Genomic DNA, 23784 nt, shown 5'->3' with positions numbered 1-23784 from the left:
TTCTAAAATTAACTTATAGGAGGAAGTTATAGGTAACATACTATGTTTATTTTCTCCTAAATGTCTGTATTATAAATTAAAATAAATGTTAAATAACAGATTTACTATCAATAAGATAAAAATTTCTCTATAATGTAATATGGATTGAAGTGAGGTTGTTGGAGGTGCGCAGTCTTTTCTACCAATTTATGGATTTTAACATATTCATTTAATTTGAACATTATCAGAATAAAGCCAAAAAATTATATTTTTAAAAATAAGGTAAGAAAAAAATATTTGTTTTGATTATTCCTATTCTTTTTTCAGGCCTAATTCCTCGCTTAATTAAAATTGCTCCTGCTTGTGCCATTATGATCAGTACATATGAATTTGGAAAGGCTTTTTTCCAGAAACAAAATGTTCGAAGGCAGCAGTACTAGTGATGCTGTTTCAACTTGAAACAACAACTATAACCAAAGAAGATGGAGACTCTTAGGCAAGAATGTTTTTCACCATTATTCTCTTACAATGATTTGATGTCTTTCTTTCCTATAATTTAAATAAATGATTTCAGCTCTACCTCTAAACCATAATTTTAAAATAAATTTTATCCTATTTTTGGTGATACAGAAAAAGATATTCTAGAAATCACCACCATTGAGCATTCTTGTAAAAATAAGACAAATTACTCCTTAGCATCAAAAGCAGTCTCTGAGAGTTTAATATTATATGTTTCAGTATAACATAATCTTACTGGGAGTGTGTCGGATACACAAGAACTTTTTGAATTGTGTGCTGAATGATGTACATAGTCTAGAAGAAAAAAGCCCAAGTCTTGTGCACATTTAAATCATGTACATAGGTATTTCTGTATTTCAGTAAAGTAGGTAAGGCAGTCGTTAAATAGCATTGTTGACATTGACCAAATATTGCCTGTTTCCTTTAATTCAAATGCATTAGGTTCCCGCCTCCCCCACCCTCCCCGCCATGTTGCTGTTTTAAGGCTTCACATGTATTAAGATTTCTCTGATCAAAATTGTGGCTGTTCTCCTTATGAACCATAATATAATCATTTGTGTGATGTACATTGTGCCATTTTTGATGACTAAATGTCTATATTTCTGCTGTTCCTGTAAGAGAGGGAGTTTTTTACTGATAGTAGCAGATGTTCACTTCAGCCAAACTTGGGTGTTCAGTGGTAAATCATATAGTATTTAGACTGGTAAAATTAGTTTGCACACAGGAATAGCCTCTGATTTTTAGCCATCTTGTAATCCAAGTATCATTATTCACGGAATTCTCTAGGTCATTTTTATTGTCTTGTTCTAACAAGACATTATTGCTACGATAATAGTTACAAAATATTTCTAAAATATCCTTTGATTTTTACACTAAGTATGGTAGAGTAAGTATGGCTAAACAAGAAGCTATTTCCTTGAAGACATTGCTTTCAGTCACCGTACATGTCTAAATAATTTAGCTTATCATTCATTGTATGTAGGAATGAGATAAGAAAGGATATGATGGCAGGAAAAGAAATGCTATTCATTTTTTGTACTTTAGTTTTATTTTCTTAGGATTTATATCCTTTAAAAAGAAAACAGCACTTTATTGCAGTCTTTATTTTAGGAAAATGTGAAGCATTTTTTTTCCTCTCCTAAAATGAATAGATGACAAGTCTTCAGTGCTGGTAGAGGAACTAATTGATTTTGTACTATAGTAGGAAAGTATAACACCAGAAATAAAGTATATAGGGTTTGCATATAATCTTCTGTGTTCATTTTATCCTATGTTGATTTACCTTAAATTTGTAACATATCCATATATTCATGACTTTCTTAATTTCTTTAAAAGGTTTATGCCTTCTTAAAAATCGTCACTGTGCTTCTAAATATTTTTATATAAAATCATTGTATAATGCTGTACTGTGATATATATATGAAAGTTTATCTTGAACAGTGCTCTTTAACAATATTAAATTTATCTTGGTTTTGCTATGCTTATGGATAATTCATAGAAAAAAAGCAGAAAAACTTAATATGGTTCCCAAAAGGCAGTTACATATTTCAGTTTAATATCACCTATGAGTATGAGAAAGATTTCCATGTCTCCTACCCCTCACTGCACTTAGGAAAATTCTTACTTATGAATAAAGTAATATAAGTAAATCTAAATGCCTAGTAGTTTTTCTAACACATATTACATGCAATGTATCTGGATGAAAAGAAGGCTAAATTGAAGCTTTCTTTATACTTAAGAGGTAAAGAAACATTGATACTTTTAGAATTCTGAACCAAAAAAGGTTCAGAGTTTTGCCATAATAATAACTAACTTAATTTGTATTAAAATAGTACCTAGAAAAATTCAGTCCATAGAATAGCTAAAATTTTAATTTGCTTCCAGAGTTCTGTCTGATAAAATAATTGAACCATAATTGGCACGATGAATATTCCCAAGTTTTACTTCAGTATACAAATTTAACTCTCAGCCATATGGGCTTTCCAGACTTTTCAATACATATGTTGTAGGAATTGCAATATTTGTAAACATGCACCACAGCATTGTTCTTGGTGATGTTTCTAAAACAGCTTTTATTCTATTAACGTTAAATTTTCTAACATAAACATTTAGTTGATTAAATGTAAAATTTTAAGAAGGAACATCTTTAATTTTAAATATTAGATGATTGCAACCTTTAATGTAGTACGTTTGACTTTTTTAAAAAGGCAATTTTTTTCTTCTTTTTCTAGGAAAACTATTCACGATGGTTATTTAACTGCATGTGTTTTTTACAATTTGCCCTCTTGGAACAACATATACTGGGGTCTGTCAAAGGGTGGAGGGTGGGAGGAGGGAGAGGGACAGGAAAAATAACTAATGGATACTAGGCTTAATACCTGGGTGATGAAATAATCTGTACAATAAACCCCCATGACACACAACTTTACCTATATACAAACCTGCACATGTACCCCTGAACTTAAAATTAAAAATAAATTCTTCCCTCTTTTTGTCTTGGGCACAAGTGTTTGGGATGTGGACAAGTTTATTGTATCCCTTTTGAATTTTCTTCTAAGATGAACTTTTTAAATAAAAGATTACTGCTTTTATATTTTAATCTGTCAACATTTATTGGGACATTTTTTGTAGTAGGCAGTGTAAAAAAAAGCACTGGAGACATTTCAGATATTGTTACTGGCCACAGGAGGTTTCAGAGCTATGACTGATTGATTGCTAGAAGCATGCAAAGGGAGTCATGGGAAATATGGGGAGTTGTTCACTCAGCCTGGGGGCAGAGAAGGGGAGTGGTCAGGAAATCTAAGAGTTGGACTGACAGGCAATCCAATTAGTAGTAAATATGCAGGGAAGTGGGAGTCTCAGTAAGGCAGCGGAATTTAGTCCATATGGCTTGAACAAAATGTATACATGGAAATGTGGTAAGAGATCAGACTGGAAATGTAGTCAAAGGCCTTGTGTGCTAAAGGAGGAACAAGAAGGCCGTGGGAAACCTAAGAAAAACTTTACGGCACAGCTGTAACAGTTAGACTTGGGTTTTGGAAAGATAACTAGCAGTATGGAAAATGGGGCTTATGATCAGGTGATCTGTGTTAGAAATCTAAAAGTTTTGGTTTGTATTAAAATACACTTTTTAAATGTACCATAATGAAAAAGAGGTAATTTTATCTTCCCTTTCCTGTCATCAGGTTAAAATGACAAATGCTAAAACCAAATCGAAGCTGCTTTGCTTTCAGAAGAGCAGAATGAACCACAGTCTTGTGACGCTTAAGCGGTAATCCAATATGTTTAGCAAAATCTGGACATTTCATCTAATGATAGGAACTTTAACAAAGCAGTTTTCTAAGTTGCAAATTTGGGACACATTTATAACCACTTAAAAATTTAACAACTAACTTATGATTTACTTTTTCTGCCAATCATAATTAGTAGCTTGCATTTAGCATTTATCTCTTTAGAACTTTTATATATGATTTTATTTAATGCTTACATCATCCTGATGCCATCTCATAGGTGCCAAGAAAATAGTGATGATTCTTACAAAGAAAGCAAACATGACTATTTTATAATTAAATCAGTAACACTGCCAGAACCACTACTAAACTGTACTGAGTCAATAGATGTGTATTCTAAAGCATATCATGTTACTTTTTAAAAATAGGATATTTAACTTGACATGAGTTGGAATAAGGATTTCTCCCATTCCATTTTCATGTTAGTATTTCAGGTGTGAAACAATATATATTTACCACATTTGCTGAAACAAAAGTTGAATGTACAAGTTAAATCAGTTAACTTTTTGTCAATCAAAATAAGACCACCAATGCATAGTACAAAATGTTTAATATACATGCAACAAGTATAGTATGCATCAAGGCAACAGAATACACATGGAAATATTGGCGTATATTTTAGCATTCTTTTGGAGGCAAGAGGGGGTGGCTGAACAGTAAACACTACCCAACTAAAATTAAAGATTGAGACATACATTGTTTCTTCATGCAAACAGTATCTACCTTTAGTGTGAAATGAACTGTGTAGAAACCTGATTTTATAACAGCAGATGAATTTTACACCAAGATCTCCAAGAAAGGAGGAAAAGTCATGATCCTCAGATGTAATGTTTAAATCTGCATTTAGCAGCATGTTAAGATGCACAAATTATACATTAGACAGATCTGAAAAATTTTACAATTATGGAATCTTGAATTTCCTTCTATATTATAAAAATGTATGTAAAACCATTGTTTAATTACTAAAGGATAATAAATGTTAGTTGAGAGTGGACCATGAATGATAAAGCATTTAAACATTCTGATAGTTCATAGGAAAGCAGCAATAGTGCTCAAGTCCAGGCTAAAATTTTCAAATTTCTCCTTACCCATTTCCTCACTCCCTTCTCCCAAAGTTTCCACTGTCCTATTATACCTACCTTCCATCCCCCAAGCTGATGAAAACCTGCTTTGGATACTTCACTCACAATCAGGTATACAGAATTGAGAAACTGAGAACAAAAATGTGTCATTTCTCAAGAATATTTGCATTTCTACAAGTATTAAAGCCTTAAGTTAAAGGAATAAAGCTCTGAATATGTTCTGGCACATCTAAGATAACTTATTTTAAGGGCTTCCAGGCCTTTGTCCCCGAAGTGACACTGTTTGACTGTCTTACATATAAGACTTGCCTTGTTACTACTTATTATCTTAAATTCCAAATTATGAGACTAAGCTGTAAATATTGCAGAAAACTACCACACTGCTACATTTCTAACACAAAGAATGAATGTGATAACGTCGGTTCTTGACTCTTCTCAATAATAATAAACAAAAATACCATATGAAGTCCCCAATAAGTACTGTGGCCTCATCATGTAAACAATGTATAAAATTTCTTTGGCACAGCTAATCATGTTTTCCTCATATTACATGCCATACATTTTTAGTGTGGCGAGATTTTTAAGAATATGGCTGTTTCAAAAATTCCAAAAAAAAATAAAAGTACAGATTACAACTTTTGTTTTAAAAAAAAACTTATTTTACCTGTATATAAGTGTGGGGATTTTTTAACATTTAAATGTTTTAAAATGAGATTATGGTGTGATTAATGCTAGAGGCTATAAAACACACGACACAATTCATTGTTGCACAAACAGGAAAAAGAACCAGCACTGAATATCAGACATATATTAATCAAGTATGATAACTACCCTATTGATCCTTGTTTAAAAGCCTCTCAAATCCTTAACTGAACTTGAACTCTTTCCTGGCAAAACAATTTTTCAACGTTCTACATTTTGAAATATGTCTAGTATTTGAGGCATACTTGATCATATTTTTAAATTGATAATCTTTTAAGAAAATCTTGGAAAACAGTTTATTGATTTTACCTAAATGGCATAAAATGCTGTAAAATATTTTCCTTGTGGCACTAACAAATTAAGTCAGTAACTACCAAAACAGACACATTCCTATGGAAATTATAAAATGTTAAGTGGAATGTTGAGTTGATACCAAATGGTAAATATTAAATAAAAACTGAATAAGCCACTGTGAGAATGCAGCTGAGAACCTTCCCCTGATATTAAAAACAAGGCATTTAAAGCATAGAACTTAAGAAGAAATTAATGAAAAAATGAAATTAACTTTTTTTTTTTTTGAAAATCTGAAAGAATGAAAAAATACTTAGCTTAAGTCTCTGGAATAAAACTTTGAAGTCAGTCTCTGGCCACTAAGGTATATTTAAATATATAAAAATCAGCTGAACAATATGTACAATTTGCTATGAACTATTTGGTGGATCTTTGAAAGTTGTTTTGTTTTAAAGCCTATTCCTTTTTGAACTTTCTCAATGACAAATATAAGAATTTTAAAACTGAAAAATGGCAGGATCATTGTTTTTCACTCAAAATCTCTTATCTGGAGTGGATTCTCTCTAAGCAATAGACTTTCAGACATGTACCAGAACAATATAAAATTTCAAAGGTCTTCCCAGCAGTCAAACATATGTAAATTAAACATTTACAACATAAAAACTTTTGGCTTTTACATAAAAATTTTCAGGATGGAGTTAGGCCTGGACTTGTCATCTCTGTTGTAGGACTTGCAAGGTAGTCGTTAGATTTTAAGCTTGTTAGAGACTTGTAACTTGCCACTGACGTTAGAGATCCACAGAGGCCAAGTAATGAGGGAGTATCTTCTTTACCTGAAAATTACAATTAAATAGCAAATAATTAATTGCCCTTCAAGAATGATACAAATAAGATCCTAAAACCATTAGAAACTTCCATAGTTTACAAGATATTGCAAATATATGTAACTATTAAGTCAGAGATCTAGATCTCAGTATCTTTGCTTTTTTGGCGGTTTCAACATCACCCTTAAACATTATAAAAGATTATTTGTGCTGCTCATAAAAGTTCTAGATATGGAAGTTTGAGATACCAAGTTTTAAAGCAACAATAAAATATTTACCTTTTTGGAGAACATAGTTATGTCCAGTTAGTAAAAATCTAAACTGAATTAACAGTTAACAGTCCCCAGGCCACAGAAATAACAGGAAATCCGTATTTTGTTACAGTAATGTATTAGAAGAAGGTGGAAGCTGGTTGGGATTGCCCCAACTCAATAGGAAGGCTTGATTTGGGAAGACTTTATTCATTTATTAAACATTTATTCAGTATCCACTATGCATCAGGAACCTAATGTTAAGTGTTGAATTTCAGTAGACCCATGAAGGAGGAATGAGTACACCTGTTTTCATGGCTGAGGTCAAACAAGTTCTTTCCAAACTGGGTAAGTTTCAACCTGCAGTCTGCCTCAGTGTGCTGCAGTGTGATGCAACTGGCTATGTGGCTGGCTTGGGGCTATGAAAGGCTAATGTCTCTGAATAATTAGGAGGTTTCCAAAGAAGATGGAAAACTTAGGCTTTACACAGTTATAGAAGTTAAGCTGAGCCAAATATCAGATGTTTCTGAATATTACATATTGTTTTAAACAGCCCTATGAAGTATTCCCATAGTCCTTTGTACTTACCCCACCTTGTCATACTGTATGATAACTGTGGGGCAACTCCTACCTTTATTAGACTGTAATAATATCCTTGAGAAAGGATATGGACATTGTGGTGTTCACTATATCCCCAGTGCCTAGGACACAGCAGATGTTCATCAAGTATCTATATAATTAATGAATGATGAATCAGTGGAACTGCATTTGTACTCAATATAGCTCTTACATTCTTTTTAAATGTGTGACTTTGGGCAAGGCATCTTCTCTGAGCCTGTTTCTTTCCTTTGAAATCGGAACAGATACCAGAAAATAACACGCTATGTCAATTAACTTCACAGTTTTTTTGACCAGTAAAATACAGGAACACGTAATGGTATTAGGAATAGATATGGAACAGTAGTTGTTACATTTAGATTTAAATTGTTTATCATATTATGTTAGGATGAAAAGGTCTGTATGTTCTAAGTATCCTTTTAATGTTTAAGCTTTGAGACTCACTTCAGGCCAAAATCAGCAATCTGGAGTTTTTGCTAAAAGCCCCAGGGACTCAACTGCTTTGGATAGTTTCTTCAAGTTTCTACTCAATTACTGACCCTAAAACTTTTTTAAAAATATACTGCTGATTATGTATACATGTATAACTATTAATTGTGGCAAATATATATATCTATGTGTGTATATATATATAAAAAACATACAGTTTACTATTTTAGCCATTTTAAATGTAGAATTCAGTGGCATGAATTATATTCACACTATTGTGCGGTCATCACCACTATTTCCAAAATTTTTCATCCCTCCAATTTTTTCCCTCAAAATATTGTTTTGTTTATGGAGGACCTTAAAATTTCTACATACACTTTCTAGCATTGTCATACAAGTGATGTGTGTGTGTGACTTGAGAAATAAGAGGCATTTTGCAATTAAGATCTGTGTTCCCCTTTCTCAGAAGATAATTTACACATAATGCAACAGACAGCATCTGTCTTCTAAATTATGGTAAGAAATCTGTCCAAAATGGGCCAACTTTTAGCTTAATGTTCCTATTAAATAACAAAGGGGGACCTACCCCTGAATCTGCTTAAAAAAAGTAATGGATTTTTTTTTCTTTTTTACTGCAACTCAATATGACAAATTCCTGCCTGAAGAGAGATGGCAAAAGGAGTCAGACATGTTTCCCCTTTAAAGTGGATACCCAGTCATGGACAAATCCTTCTGGGTTTGCCCCTAAATAAAGTGGAGAAGCCCAAATTTGCTGGGACTTTGCAAATAAAAATGAAATCTCCTAAGTAGAGTGCTGAAGCCAGGGTGGCCTTTAATATTATTAATGCCATCTAATATTATTTATCACAATTTGGATAGAAAATAAAGAGGCTAAGTTTTTTGATATCTTGAGATTTCAAACTCATTCTTATTTTACAAGTACCCAAAATAGCTGAGAGAAGAGAGCTACTCTGATTTTGACCAAGTGTCAACAACAAAATATTTAACAATATAAACTCTGATAACAGTAACTAATATTTATTGATAACTACAATCCAGGCCCTGTGTTAAGTGCTTTACATGAGTTTCTTAATCATGAAAAATCCCATGAAGATCTGTAAGTATCTTCATTTTGCAGATGGGGAGAAATATGTGGCCAAGAGGGCCATATACATAGTAAGAAGAAATAAATGAAATCAAGTCCTCTGAATTCAGACTACCTTCTTGGTCACACTCTTGTACAGAAGGGAATCCATAAAACCTTTTACATAGGGGATGACATGTTTAGCTTGTATTTTCAATACTTGAAGGCTTCGTGAAGCATGATTTTGAAGGATATAAATAAGAAAACGGACACAGGGAAAGAAATACGAAGTCTATGGCAGTTGCCTGAACTAGTTGGTAGTAGAAGGGATACAGACAATAGAACAGACAGAGAAATCTTAAGAAAGTCAAAGTGGTAGGACTTGGTGATAGCAAAATGTTGGGTGACAGGAGCCATGAATGACTCAGTAGGGTTTTAGACTTGCCAAGAATTCCCTTTTCAAAAAATAAAGTGGGACAACTGGATATCCATGTACAAGAGAATGAAGATGGATCCTTAGCTCACACAGTATGCAAAAATCAACTCAAAATGCACCAAAGACCTGAAAGTAAAAGAGCTAAAATGATAAAATTCTTAGAAGGTAATACAGGTATAAATCTGCATGACCTTTGATTTGGCAAAAATTTCTTAGAAATGACACCAAAAGCACAAGTAACCAAAAGAAAAACTAGATAAATAGGACTTCATCAAAATTAAAAACTTTGGGAGTCAAAAGACACTAGCAAGAAAGTGAAAAGATACCAAAAGCGAGAATATATTTGCAAATCACACATAAGGATCTGATATCCAGAATATACATACAGAATTACTACAACTCATCAATACAAGGGATAGCCACGTGATTTTAAAATGGTCAAAGGATTTGAATAAACATTTCTCATTTATTTATTTATTTATTTATTTATGAGACGGAGTCTCGCTCTGTCGCCCAGGCTGCAGTGCAGTGGCCGGATCTCAGCTCACTGCAAGCTCCGCCTCCCGGGTTCACGCCATTCTCCTGCCTCAGCCTCCTGAGTAGCTGGGACTACAGGCGCCTGCCACCTCGCCCGGCTAGTTTTTTGTATTTTTTAGTAGCGACGGGGTTTCACAGTGTTAGCCAGGATGGTCTTGATCTCCTGACCTCGTGATCCGCCCGTCTCGGCCTCCCAAAGTGCTGGGATTACAGGCTTGAGCCACCGCGCCCGGCCTGAATAAACATTTCTCTAAAGCTGATACATAAATGGCCAATAAGCACATGAAAAGAGTCTCGAATGATGTGGCGGAGCAAGATGGCCGAATAGGAACAGCTCCAGTCTCCAACTCCCAGCATGAGCCACACAGAAGACTGGTGATATCTGTATTTTCAACTGAGGTACTGGGTTCATCTCACTAGGGAGTACTGGACAATCGGTGCTGGTCAGCTGCTGCAGCCCGACCAGCGAGAGCTGAAGCAGGGCGAGGCATCGCCACACCTGGGAAGCGCAAGGGGGAAGGGAATCCCTTTTCCTAGCCAGGGGAAATGAGACACACAATACCTGGAAAATCGGGTAACTCCCACCCCAATACTGCGCTTTAAGCAACCGGGCACTCCAGGAGATTATATCCCACACCTGGCCGGGAGGGTCCCACGTCCATGGAGCCCCCCCTCATTGCTAGCACAGCAGTCTGAGATCTAACCGCAAGGCAGCAGCGAGGCTGGGGGAGGGGCGCCCGCCATTGCTGAGGCTTAAGTAGGTAAACAAAGCCGCTGGGAAGCTCCAACTGGGTGAAGCTCACAGCAGCTCAAGGAAGCCGGCCTGTCTCTGTAGACTCCACCTCTGGGGACAGGGCACAGCTAAACAACAACAACAACAACAACAAAAAAGCAGTAGAAACCTCTGTAGACGCAAACGACTCTGTCTGACAGCTTTGAAGAGAACAGGGGATCTCCCATCACAGAGGTTGAGATCTGAGAAGGGACAGACTGCCTGCTCAAGTGGGTCCCTGACCCTTGAGTAGCCTAACTGGGAGACATCCCCCACTAGGGGCAGACTGACACCCCACACCTCACACGGTGGAGTACATCCCTGAGCGGAAGCTTCGAAAGTAAGAATCAGACAGGTACACTCGCTGTTCAGCAATATTCTATCTTCTGCAGCCTCTGCTGCTGATACCCAGGCAAACAGGGTCTGGAGTGGACCTCAAGCCATCTCCAACAGACCTAAAGCTGAGGGTCCTGTTAGAAGGAAAACTATCAAACAGGAAGAACACATATACCAAAACCCCATCAGTACATCACCATCATCAAAGACCAGAGGCAGATAAAACCACAAAGATGGGGAAAAAGCAGGGCAGAAAAGCTGGAAATTCACAAAATAAGAGCGCATCTCCCCCTGCAAAGGAGCGCAGCTCATCGCCAGCAATGGATCAAAGCTGGACGGAGAATGATTTTGACGAGATGAGAGAAGAAGGCTTCAGTCCATCAAACTTCTCAGAGCTAAAGGAGGAATTATGTACCCAGCGCAAAGAAACTAAAAATCTTGAAAAAAGAATGGAAGAATCGATAGCTAGAGTAATTAATGCAGAGAAGGTCATAAACGAAATGACAGAGATGAAAACCATGACACGAGAAATATGTGACAAATGCACAAGCTTCAGTAACCGACTTGATCAACTGGAAGAAAGAGTATCAGCGATTGAGTACCAAATGAATGAAATGAAGCGAGAAGAGAAACCAAAAGAAAAAAGAAGCAAAAGAAATGAACAAAGCCTGTAAGAAGTACGGGATTATGTAAAAAGACCAAATCTACATCTGATTGGGGTGCCTGAAAGTGAGGGGGAAAATGGAACCAAGTTGGAAAACACTCTTCAGGATATCATCCAGGAGAACTTCCCCAACCTAGTAGGGCAGGCCAACATTCAAATTCAGGAAATACAGAGAACACCACAAAGATACTCCTCGAGAAGAGCAACTCCAAGACACATAATTGCCAGATTCACCAAAGTTGAAATGAAGGAAAGAATCTTAAGGAGCCAGAGAGAAAGGTCGGGTTACCCACAAAGGGAAGCCCATCAGACTAACAGCAGATCTCTCGGCAGAAACTCTACAAGCCAGAAGAGAGTGCGGGCCAATATTCAACATTCTTAAAGAAAAGAATTTTAAACCCAGAATTTCATATCCAGCCAAACTAAGTTTCATAAGTGAAGGAGAAATAAAATCCTTTACAGATAAGCAAATGCTTCAAGATTTTGTCACCACCAGGCCTGCCTTACAAGAGACCCTGAAGGAAGCCCTAAACATGGAAAGGAACAACCGGTACCAGCCATTGCAAAAACATGCCAAAATGTAAAGACCATGGAGGCTAGGAAGAAACTGCATCAACTAACGAGCAAAATAACCAGTTAATATCATAATGGCAGGATCAAGTTCACACATAACAATATTAACCTTAAATGTAAATGGACTGAATGGACCAATTAAAAGACACAGACTGGCAAATTGGATAAAGAGTCAAGACCCATCAGTCTGCTGTATTCAGGAGACCCATCTCACATGCAGAGACATACATAGGCTCAAAATAAAGGGATGGAGAAATATCTACCAAGCAAATGGAGAACAAAAAAAAGCAGGGGTTGCAATCCTAGTCTCTGATAAAACAGACTTTAAACCATCAAAGATCAAAAGAGACAAAGAAGGCCATTACATAATGGTAAAGGGATCAATTCAACAGGAAGAGCTAACTATCCTAAATATATATACACCCAATACAGGAGCACCCAGATTCATAAAGCAAGTCCTTAGAGACTTACAAAGAGACCTGGACTCCCATATAATAATAATGGGAGACCTCAACACCCCACTGTCAACATTAGACAGATCAACGAGACAGAAAGTTAACAAGGATATCCAGGAAATGAACTCATCTCTGCAGCAAGCAGACCTAATAGACATCTATAGAACTCTCCACCCCAAATCAACAGAATATACATTCTTCTCAGCACCACATCGCAATTATTCCAAAATTGACCACATAATTGGAAGTAAAGCACTCCTCAGCAAATGTACAAAAACAGAAATTATAACAAACTGTCTCTTAGACCACAGTGCAATCAAACTAGAACTCAGGACTAAGAAACTCAATCAAAACCGCTCAACTACATGGAAACTGGACAACCTGCTCCTGAATGACTACTGGGTACATAACGAAATGAAGGCAGAAATAAAGATGTTCTTTGAAACCAATGAGAACAAAGATACAGCATACCAGAATCACTGGGACACATTTAAAGCAGTGTGTAGAGGGAAATTTATAGCACTAAATGCCCACAAGAGAAAGCAGGAAAGATCTAAAATTGACACTCTAACATCACAAAAGAAGTAGAGAAGCAAGAGCAAATACATTCAAAAGCTAGCAGAAGGCAAGAAATAACTAAGATCAGAACAGAACTGAAGGAAATAGAGACACAAAAAAACCCTCCAAAAAATCAATGAATCCAGGAGTTGCTTTTTGAAAAGATCAACAAAATTGACAGACTGCTAGCAAGACTAATAAAGAAGAGAGAAGAATCAAATAGACACAATAAAAAATGATAAAGGGGATATCACCACGGACCCCACAGAAATACAAACTACCATCAGAGAATACTATAAACACCTCTACGCAAATCAACTAGAAAATCTAGAAGAAATGGATAATTTCCTGGACACTTACACTCTTCCAAGACAAAACCAGGAAGAAGTTGAATCCCTGAATAGACCAATAGCAGGCTCTGAAATTGAGGCAATAATTAATAGCCTACCAACCAAAAAAAGTCCAGGACCAGATGGATTCACAGCTGAATTCTACCAGAGGTACAAGCAGGAGCTGGTACCATTCCTTCTGAAACTATTCCAATCAACAGAAAAAGAGGGAATTCTCCCTAACTCATTTTATGAGGCCAACATCATCCTGATACCAAAGCTTGGCAGAGAGACAACAAAAAAAGAGAATTTTAGACCAATATCCCTGATGAACATCGATGCAAAAATCCTCAATAAAATACTGGCAAACTGGATTCAGCAGCACATCAAAAAGCTTATCCACCATGATCAAGTGGGCTTCATCCCTGGGATGCAAGGCTGGTTCAACATTCGCAAATCAATAAATGTAATCTAGCATATAAACAGAACCAAACACAAGAACCACATGATTATCTCAATAGATGCAGAAAAGGCCTTTGACAAAATTCAACAGCCCTTCATGCTAAAAACTCTCAATAAATTTGGTACTGATGGGATGTACCTCAAAATAATAAGAGCTATTTATGACAAACCCACAGCCAATATCATACTGAATGGGCAAAAACTGGAAAAATTCCCTTTGAAAACTGGCACCAGACAGGGACGCCCTCTCTCACCACTCCTATTTGACATAGTGTTGGAAGTTCTGGCTAGGGCAATCAGGCAAGAGAAAGAAATCAAGGGTATCCAGTTAGGAAAAGAAGAAGTCAAATTGTCCCTGTTTGCAGGTGACATGATTGTATATTTAGAAAACCCCATTGTCTCAGCCCAAAATCTCCTTAAGCTGATAAGCAACTTCAGCAAAATCTCAGAATACAAAATTAATGTGCAAAAATCACAAGCATTCTTATACACCAGTAACAGACAAGCAGAGAGCCAAATCAGGAATGAACTTCCATTCACAATTGCTTCAAAGAGAATAAAATACCTAGGAATCCAACTTACAAGGGATGTAAAGGACCTCTTCAAGGAGAACTACAAACCACTGCTCAGTGAAATAAAAGAGGAGACAAACAAATGGAAGAACATACCATGCTCATGGATAGGAAGAATCAATATCGTGAAAATGGCCATACTGCCCAAGGTGATTTATAGATTCAATGCCATCCCCATCAAGCTACCAATGAGTTTCTTCACAGAATTGGCAAAAACGGCTTTAAAGTTCATATGGAACCAAAAAAGAGCCCGCATTGCCAAGACAATCCTAAGTCAAAAGAACAAAGCTGGAGGCATCACGATACCTGACTTCAAACTATACTACAAGGCTACAGTAACCAAAACAGCATGGTACTGGTACCAAAACAGAGATATAGACCAATGGAACAGAACAGAGTTCTCAGAAATAATACCAGACATCTACAGCCATCTGATCTTTGACAAACCTGAGAGAAACAAGAAATGGGGAAAGGATTCCCTATTTAATAAATGGTGCTGGGAAAATTGGCTAGCCATAAGTAGAAAGCTGAAACTGGATCCTTTCCTTACTCCTTATACGAAAATTAATTCAAGATGGATTAGAGACTTAAATGTTAGACCTAATACCATAAAAACCCTAGAAGAAAATCTAGGTAGTACCATTCAGGACATAGGCATGGGCAAGGACTTCATGTCTAAAACACCAAAAGCAACGGCAGCAAAAGCCAAAATTGACACATGGGATCTAATTAAACTAAAGAGCTTCTGCACAGCAAAAGAAGCTACCATCAGAGTGAACAGGCAACCTACAGAATGGGAGAAAATTTTTGCAATCTACTCATCTGACAAAGGGCTGATATCCACAACTTACAAAGAACTCAAACAAATTTACAAGAAAAAAACAAACAACCCCATCAAAAAGTGGGCAAAGGATATGAACAGACATTTCTCAAAAGAAGACATTCATACAGCCAACAGACACATTAGAAAATGCTCATCATCACTGGCCATCAGAGAAATGCAAATCAAAACCACAATGAGATACCATCTCACACCAGTTAGAATGGCCATCATTAAAAAGTCAGGAAACAACAGGTGCTGGAGAGGATGTGGAGAAATAGGAACACTTTTACACTGTTGGTGGGATTGTAAACTAGTTTAACCATTATGGAAAAAAGTATGGTGATTCCTCAAGGATCTAGAACTAGATGTACCATATGACCCAGCCATCCCATTACTGGGTATATACCCAAAGGATCATAAATCATGCTGCTATAAAGACACATGCACACGTATGTTTATTGCGGCACTATTCACAATAGCAAAGACTTGGAATCAACCCAAATGTCCATCTGTGACAGACTGGATTAAGAAAATGTGGCACATACACACCATGGAATACTATGCAGCCATAAAATGGGATGAGTTTGTGTCCTTTGTAGGGACATGGATGCAGCTCGAAACCATCATTCTTAGCAAACTATCACAAGAACAGAAAACCAAACACCGCATGTTCTCACTCATAGGTTGGAACTGAACAATGAGATCACTTGGACTCGGGAAGGGGAACATCACACACCGGGGCCTATCATGGGGAGGGGGGAGGTAGGAGGGATTGCATTGGGAGTTATACCTGATGTAAATGATGAGTTGATGGATGCTGACGAGTTGATGGGTGCAGCACACCACATGGCACAAGTATACATATGTAACAAACCTGCACGTTATGCACATGTACCCTAGAACTTAAAGTATAATAATAATAATAAATAAATAAAAAGTAATAAAAAAAGGAGAAAAAAGAAAAGACTCTCAACATCATTATTCATTAGGGAAATGCAAATCAAAACCACAATCAGATATTACTTCATACCCATTAGGATGGCTATAATAAAAAGACAGTAACAAGTGTTGGTAAGGATGCAGAGAAATTGAAAGCCTCATACATTGTTGATGGGACTGTAAAATGGCGCAGCCACTTTGGGAAACAGGTTGGCAGTTCGTCAAATGGTCAAACATATGATCCAGCCAATTTCATTCCTAGGTGTATACCCAAGAGAAATAGACATATATTCATATAAAAACTTGTACATGAATCTTCATAGCAGCATTATTCATAATAGTGTATGGTTGCAGTATATAAAATGTCCAGAACATACAAATCCAAAGAGACAGAAAGTAGATTAGCAGTTGCCAGGAGATAGGGAAGGGTAAACTGGAACTGAGTACTAATAGGTACAGGCCTTCTTTTGGGTGAAGAGTGATGACTGTACAAACTGTGAATGTTCTAATCACCACTGAACTGTACACTTTAAAATGGTGAATATTGTTATATAAGTGGATTATATTTTAAAAGGAATGAAGTATTGATACAACTTGGATAGATCTCAACAGAAGTATGCTTAGTGGAAAAAGCCAATCCCAACAGTCTATATACTATATGTCTAAAATACATACATATATATAGTAGTTATATATACTATATGATTTATATAGCACTCTTGAAATGACAAAATTATAGTAATGAAGAACAAATTAAGAGTTTGCATAGATTAGGGATGGCACAGAGATAGGATAGGGCTGGAGAGTTTATGGATGTGGTTACAAAAGGGCTGTACAAGAGATCCTTGTGGTACTATTCTGTCTTGATTTGGTGGTTTGTACACAAAACTACATGTGTGCTGAAACAGCACAGAACTAACCACACTCACTGTGTACATGTAAATCTGAATGAAATGAGTGGTTGGGTTAATTTCAAGATCATGGCTGTGATACTGGGGTAAATTGGGTTAAGGATACATCCAGTACCATTCTCTGTACTATTTGTTCCACTTACATGAGAATGTAATTATCTCAAAGTAGAAAGTTAAATTTTAAAAAGGAGGTAGCTAGAGAAATTCCTTAAAATGTGATATGTATTCAGGGAAAAGTGCATTATATGAAGGAATACTAACCATAGCATAATAACCTTGTGCATACATATTTTTGCCTTGATTATCTTCAGGGTAAATTCCTAGATAAATGATTGCAGAATTAGAAAGTAAATACATATGTAGGATTATGTTAATTTTAAATTAGAGAGAACTCACAACGTATTTCTTGCAATTTGCTTGTTTACTTTTGAGTCTCAAGAATGTTTTACAGTTTTCCTCATACAGGAATAAATTTGACAAGAAATGTGCTGAGTCTCAATATTTCATGTTCTGTGTTGCTACTTCAAGTTGTCTTTTCTCCTACCACTGGATTATCTCACTGGTTATGTGAAGGCTACTGATTTCTGTGTGATAATTTTATGTCCTGCTACTTTTCAGGACTACTTTTATTGTTTAAATTAGTGTATTACTTCTCAAATACTTTTCCAGGCTCATGAAACCATCTGCAAAAATCCAATTCTCATGTCGTGAAATTTCTTCCCTACATGCGTTAGCTAATACCTGTAGTATAATATTAAAAAGTGGTGGAAACAATGGGTATCTTTACTTTGTTCCTGATCTAAATGTTTCCCCATTAAGTAAGATGCTAGCTTTAGGAAAAAGACACACAGACACATATATTCATGGAAAGAAAGCATTCTTCAATTCTTGGTTCTTGAATGTCTTTTATCACGTAAGTGTTGGATTCTGCTGAAGGTTTTTTTGGCATCTGTGGAAGTAGCCTGTTCTATCTCAGCCCTGTTAATGTGGGATATTACATTAATGGATTTCCACTTATTGAGTCACATTATGGAACATCATATTCCTGGAATAAATTCACTTTGTTGTGGGGTGTCATTTTTTATCAGTTGCTAAATTATCTTCACTATCATATTATTTAGAACTTTTAAATTAATATCCATAAGTGATGTTGGTCTATAATTTTTCTTTTTCATACTGTATTTATCAGGTTATATCTATTTCCTAAAAGAATTATACAATTTTTCTTCATTTTTTATGCTATGGAATAATAATTTATGAGACACTATGAATATTGGTCTTTGACAATTACATAGAAGTCCACTGAGAAACCAAGTGAGCCTGGTGCTTTTCTGTGGAGTAGTTCTTTAATAATTTTCTCTATTTCTTTTCTGGAAATTGGCCTAAGATTTCTACCTCTAGTGTGTCCAATTTTGGTAAAGTATATTTATGTAGGAAACTGTTTCATCTAAGTTTTCATATTTATTTGCAGAGAAGTTTGCAAAGTAGTCTCTTAATGAGTTTTAAATTACTTCTTTTTCAGTGATCATTTCCCCATTTCAGTTCTTATTTGTTCTTTCTCCATTTTGTGATTAAATTAGCTGTGTGTCTAATTTGTTAATTAAAAACAGATTTATTTAGATCTATTTTTCTATTCATTTTGCATTTAGTGGCAATTTTATCTTTATTATTTCCTTGTGTGTTTGGTTACTCTGTTTTTCTTTTTTTCTTGCTTTTTGAAGTGGGGAATTCATTTATCGTCTTACATTTTTATTGATAAACATAAATAAAAGTTATAAATTTCCTCAGCTCATTGCTTGAAGTAAATCCCATAATATCTGATGTGCAGACTTTTCATTGTCATTGTTTTTTTAGAAATTCTTTATTTCAGTTTCTTGTTTTGTTCTAAGATGGTGGATTAGAGGCTTTTAGCATGCCTCAGCCACTTGGAAATAGCAAGATAGTGCATAAAGAGCAACTCTGTGGGCTTTAATTCAGTATGGAAAACAGGAACCCACCAGAATCATGAAAGACACCCTAGGTCCTGGAGAGAATGCAGTCAAACAGCCCCTTGCCGATAAAAGTGAGTGAAGCCCCAGTAGGAGAGAGGGGCAGTGAGCCTCCCTCTGTGACTCACCTTTCCAACTGAGCAACCCTGGCCAAGGGAGAACACTTTGTTTCACCCAAGCCCTGCACCTAACTCCTGGGCTCAACCAGTCCTCCTAGGTAGCTGGGATTACAGGCATGCATCACTGCACCAAGCTTATGTTTTCTTTATGAGCTAACTTCTGAGCATTTTTGGGACTGTTCTATCTGTACTTAAGAAGAAGGTATATTATCTATTTTCAGGTTATAAAGTTCCATAGAGCATAAGATATACCCTAGTGATTATGTTGTTTAGGTGTATTATATTCTTTTTTTGTCTATTTGTCTTATACTGAGAATAGTATAAGTCTCCAACTGTCACTGGATTTCTATCTATGTCTCCTTATGTAAAGGGGGATGTCATTGTTTGTTGTATAATCCTATTATATCTTAATTGTTTTTAGCATTTAAACATATCTTTCCTTGTAATGCTTAATGCATTTTGGTTTAAAATCTACCCATCTGATATAAGGGTTGCCACCCTGCTTTCTTTGTGTTTTTTGGTTTTGTTTTTTTTTTTGTTTTTGAGACAGAGTCTCACTCTACCACCCAGGCTGGACTGCAATCGCAGCCTCCCAGGTTCAAGCAATTCACCTGCCTCAGCCTCCCCAGTAGAAGGGATTACAGGGGCCCACCACCGCACCTGGCTAATTCTGTATTTTTAATACAGACAGGCTTTCACCATGTTGGTCAGGCTGGTCTCGAACTCCTGATCTCAAGTGATCTGCCCACCTCAGTCTCCCAAAGTGCTGGGATTACAGGCATGAGCCACCATGCCTGGCCCCTTCTTTGCATTTTTATTTGCCTATTACACATTTGTCTATTCCTTTATATTTAACCATTCAGAATAAATCATGATTTTGTTGTAATTTTATATATATAGTTACATTTACTGTTTCCTTGGTATATGTTGTTTGCCATTTCATTAATTTCTTTTGATAGTCTTTCTGCTGTGACAAATTATTTTTCTTTGTTAAATTTGCTGTTTCTCTTTCTAGATGACAAATTTGCTCTTTTTTTAAAAAAAACTATGTATTTAGGAGGGTTTGTATTTTAGTACTTTATACAAGTAGACAAATCTAATGCCAACCTCATATTCTTTTCTCCCTTTCTAGTTTGTTTCATCTTTTGGCCTGGAAGTCATCAGTATGTTTTCATTATTGTTACTATGTAATAATTTTAGTAGAATTTGTCTTGTAGGTGATTACTTCAGGTACATTTTCTTTAGTACTTGGTTAGATTTTTCAATTTGTATATTATGTCTTCATTTACTTCCAAACGTTTTTCTTGAATGGTAAATGTTGGTATTAGTTCTGTTCCACTATTTTATCTTCTCCAGTAACTCTATAAACATGTAAATTTGATATTCTTGTCTTCCAATTCAACCACTTCATAACTCATTTTTCTTCTTTCTTTATCTCACTTTCATTCTCTTGGTGGGTTTTCCCATTTTTCTTCAATGTTTTAGATTAAGTTTTATTTCAAATCCATTCTTCTTTAGATACCTTGTATTAGTCCATTTTCACGCTGCTGCTAAGGCATACCTGATACTTGGAAATTTACAAAAGAAAAAGGTTTAATGGATTCACACTTCCATGTGACTGGGGAAGCCTCACGATCATGGTGGAAGGTGAAAGGCACATTTCACATGGCAGCAGACAAGAGAAGAGAGCTTATGAGGGAAACTTCCATTTTTAAAACCATCAGATTTGGTGAGACTCATTCACTATCATTGAGAAAAGTACCGTAAAGTCCTGCCCCCATAATTCAATCACCTCCCACCAGGTTCCTCCCATAACATGTGGGAATTGTGAGAGTTACGATTCAAGATGAGATTTCAGTGGGGACAGCCAAACCATATCATTCTGCCCCTGGCCTTTCCCAAGTTTCATGTCTAACATTTCAAAACTAATCATGCCTTCCCAACAGTCCCCCAAAGTCTTAACTCATTTCAGCATTAATTCAAAAGTCCAGAGTCCAATGTCATCTGAGACAAGGCAAGTTCCTTCTACCTATGAGCCTGTAAAATCAAAAGCAAGTGAGTTACTTCCTAGATACAATGAGGGTACAGGGAGTGGGTAAATACAGCTGTTCCAAATGGGAGAAATCCGCCAAAACAAAGGGGCTGCATACCCCAAGCAAGTCTGAAATCCAGCAGGACAGACAAATCTTAAAGTTCCAAAATGATCTCCTTTGACTCCATGTCTCACATCCAGGTCATGCTGATGCAAGGGATGGGTTCCCATGGTCTTGGGCAGCTCCACTCCTGTGGTTTTCCAGAGTACAGCCTCACTTCTGGCTGTCTTCACAGGCTGGTGCTGAGTGTCTGTGGCTTTTCTGGGTGGATGATGCAAGATGTCAGTGGATCTACAATTCTGGGATCTGGAGGACAGTGGTCCTCTTCTCACATCTCCATTAGGTGGTACCCCAGTAGGGACTCTGTATGGGGGTTCTGATCCCACATTTCCCTTCTGCACTGCCCTAGCAGAAGTTCTTCATGAGGGTCCCACCCGTGGCAGCAAAATTCTGCCTGGGCATCCAGGTATTTCTTTACACCTTCTGAACTCTAGGCAGAGGTTCCCAAACTCCAATTCTTGTCTTCTGTGTACTTGCAGGCTCAACACCACATGGAAGCTGCCAAGGCTTGGGGCTTGCACCCTCTGAAGCCACAGTCCAAGCTCTATGTTGGCCTCTTCCAGCCACAGCTGGAGCAACTGTGACACAGGGCATCAAGTCCCTAGTCTGCATAGAGCACAAGGATCCTGGGCCCAGCCCATGAAACCGTCTTTTACTCTGAGGCCTCCAGGCCTGTGGTGGGAAGAGGTGCCAGTGAAGACCTCTGACATGACCTGGAGATATTTCCCCCATTGTCTTGGGGGATTAGCATTCGGCTCCTTGTTATTTATACAAATCTCTGCTGGCTTGAATTTCTCCTCAGAAAATGGGATTTTCTTTTCTACCACATTGTCAGGCTGCAAATTTTCTGAACTTTTATGCTCTCCTTCCCTTATAAACTGAATGCCTTTAACAGTATCCAATCACTCTTGAATGCTTTGTTGCTTAGAAATTTATTCCACCAGATACCGTAAATCATCTCTTTCAAGTTCAAAATTCCAGAAGTCTCTATGGCAGGGGCAAAATGCTGCCAGTCTCTTTGCTAAAACATAACAACAGTCACCTTTGCTTTAGTTCCCAACAAGTTCTTCATCTCCATCTGAGACCACTTCAGCCTGGATTTCATTGACCATCTCATTATCAGCATTTTGGTCAAAGACATTCAACAAGTCTCTAAGAAGTTCCAAACTTTTCCACATTTTCCTATCTTCTGAGCTTTCCAAACTGTTCCAACCTCTGCCTGTCACCCAGTTCCAAAGTCCCTTCCACATTTTTGGGTATCTTTTCTGCAGTGCCCCACTCTACTGTTACCAATTTACTATATTAGTCCACTTTCATACTGCTAAGACATACCCAAGACTGGTCAATTTACGAAAAAAAGAGGTTTAATGGACTCACAGTTCCACGTGGCTGAGGATGCCTAACAATCATGGCGGAAGGTGAAAGGCACATCTCACATGGTGGCAGATAAGAGAAGAGAGCTTGTGCAGGGAAACTCCCCTTTTTAAAACCATCAGATCTTGTGAGACTCATTCACTATCATGAGAACAACACGGGAAAGACTCGCTCCAATAAGGAAATCATCTCCCACTGGGTTCCTCACATGACACATCATTTCTTCTTGGACACTGATGTTCTTAGGTTTTGATTTCCAATTTGAAATGTTTCTGTCTTATGACTAATTGCTTGTTGGAGGATATTTAATACAATTATATGATTTTATGAAAGCATCAAATTATCACATGTACCCCTCAAAATATGTATATCCATTATGTATCAATTTTAAAAGTTACTTTAATAGGATACGAAAATTATATGGTTTTATAACATTTTTTTTTTTCCTGCTTCAGTATTGTTTTCCTGGGCGGTGAAGTTCATTGGCTTAATTATTGTTCTCAATTTATGTGATTTTTCAAAATTAATTTTGCAAGGTAGAACCAACCCAAATGCCCATCAGTCAACAAGTGGATACAGAAACTGTGGTATATATATATAATGGAATACTACTCAGTCATAAAAAGGAATGAATTAATGGCATTTGTAGCAACCTGGATGAGATTAGAGACTATTATTCTAACTGAAGTAACTCAGGAGTGGAAAACCAAATAT

General features: G+C 36.7%; 2 protein-coding genes across 8 annotated transcripts in view; one reads left to right on the top strand and one right to left on the bottom strand.

Moving 5' to 3' along the window:
• SLC25A40 (solute carrier family 25 member 40) overlaps window positions 1-3097 on the top strand; it is a 56746-nt gene extending 53649 nt beyond the window's left edge. For 3 of the 4 annotated variants that reach the window (XM_033193881.1, XM_033193879.1, XM_033193880.1), the window contains one exon: window positions 307-3097. In XM_033193881.1, the coding sequence (XP_033049772.1) occupies window positions 307-419 (113 nt within the window). In that variant the 3' untranslated portion in view covers window positions 420-3097. The remainder of the gene's footprint in view (window positions 1-306) is intronic. The other variant, XR_004433184.1, reaches the window with a different exon arrangement.
• Window positions 3098-4321: 1224 nt separating this feature from the next.
• The window catches only part of RUNDC3B (RUN domain containing 3B), a 205555-nt gene continuing 186092 nt past the window's right edge, over window positions 4322-23784 (bottom strand). For all 4 annotated transcript variants that reach the window (XM_033193874.1, XM_033193877.1, XM_033193876.1 and 1 more), the window contains one exon: window positions 4322-6696. In XM_033193874.1, the coding sequence (XP_033049765.1) occupies window positions 6551-6696 (146 nt within the window). In that variant the 3' untranslated portion in view covers window positions 4322-6550. The remainder of the gene's footprint in view (window positions 6697-23784) is intronic.

This window comes from Trachypithecus francoisi, unplaced genomic scaffold, assembly GCF_009764315.1.
Source record: "Trachypithecus francoisi isolate TF-2019V2 unplaced genomic scaffold, Tfra_2.0 Lachesis_group4, whole genome shotgun sequence".
NCBI classification, from domain to species: Eukaryota; Metazoa; Chordata; class Mammalia; order Primates; family Cercopithecidae; genus Trachypithecus; species Trachypithecus francoisi.
The sequence above is the reverse complement of the archived record's forward strand: the minus strand, read 5'-3'. Positions and strand labels throughout refer to the sequence as shown.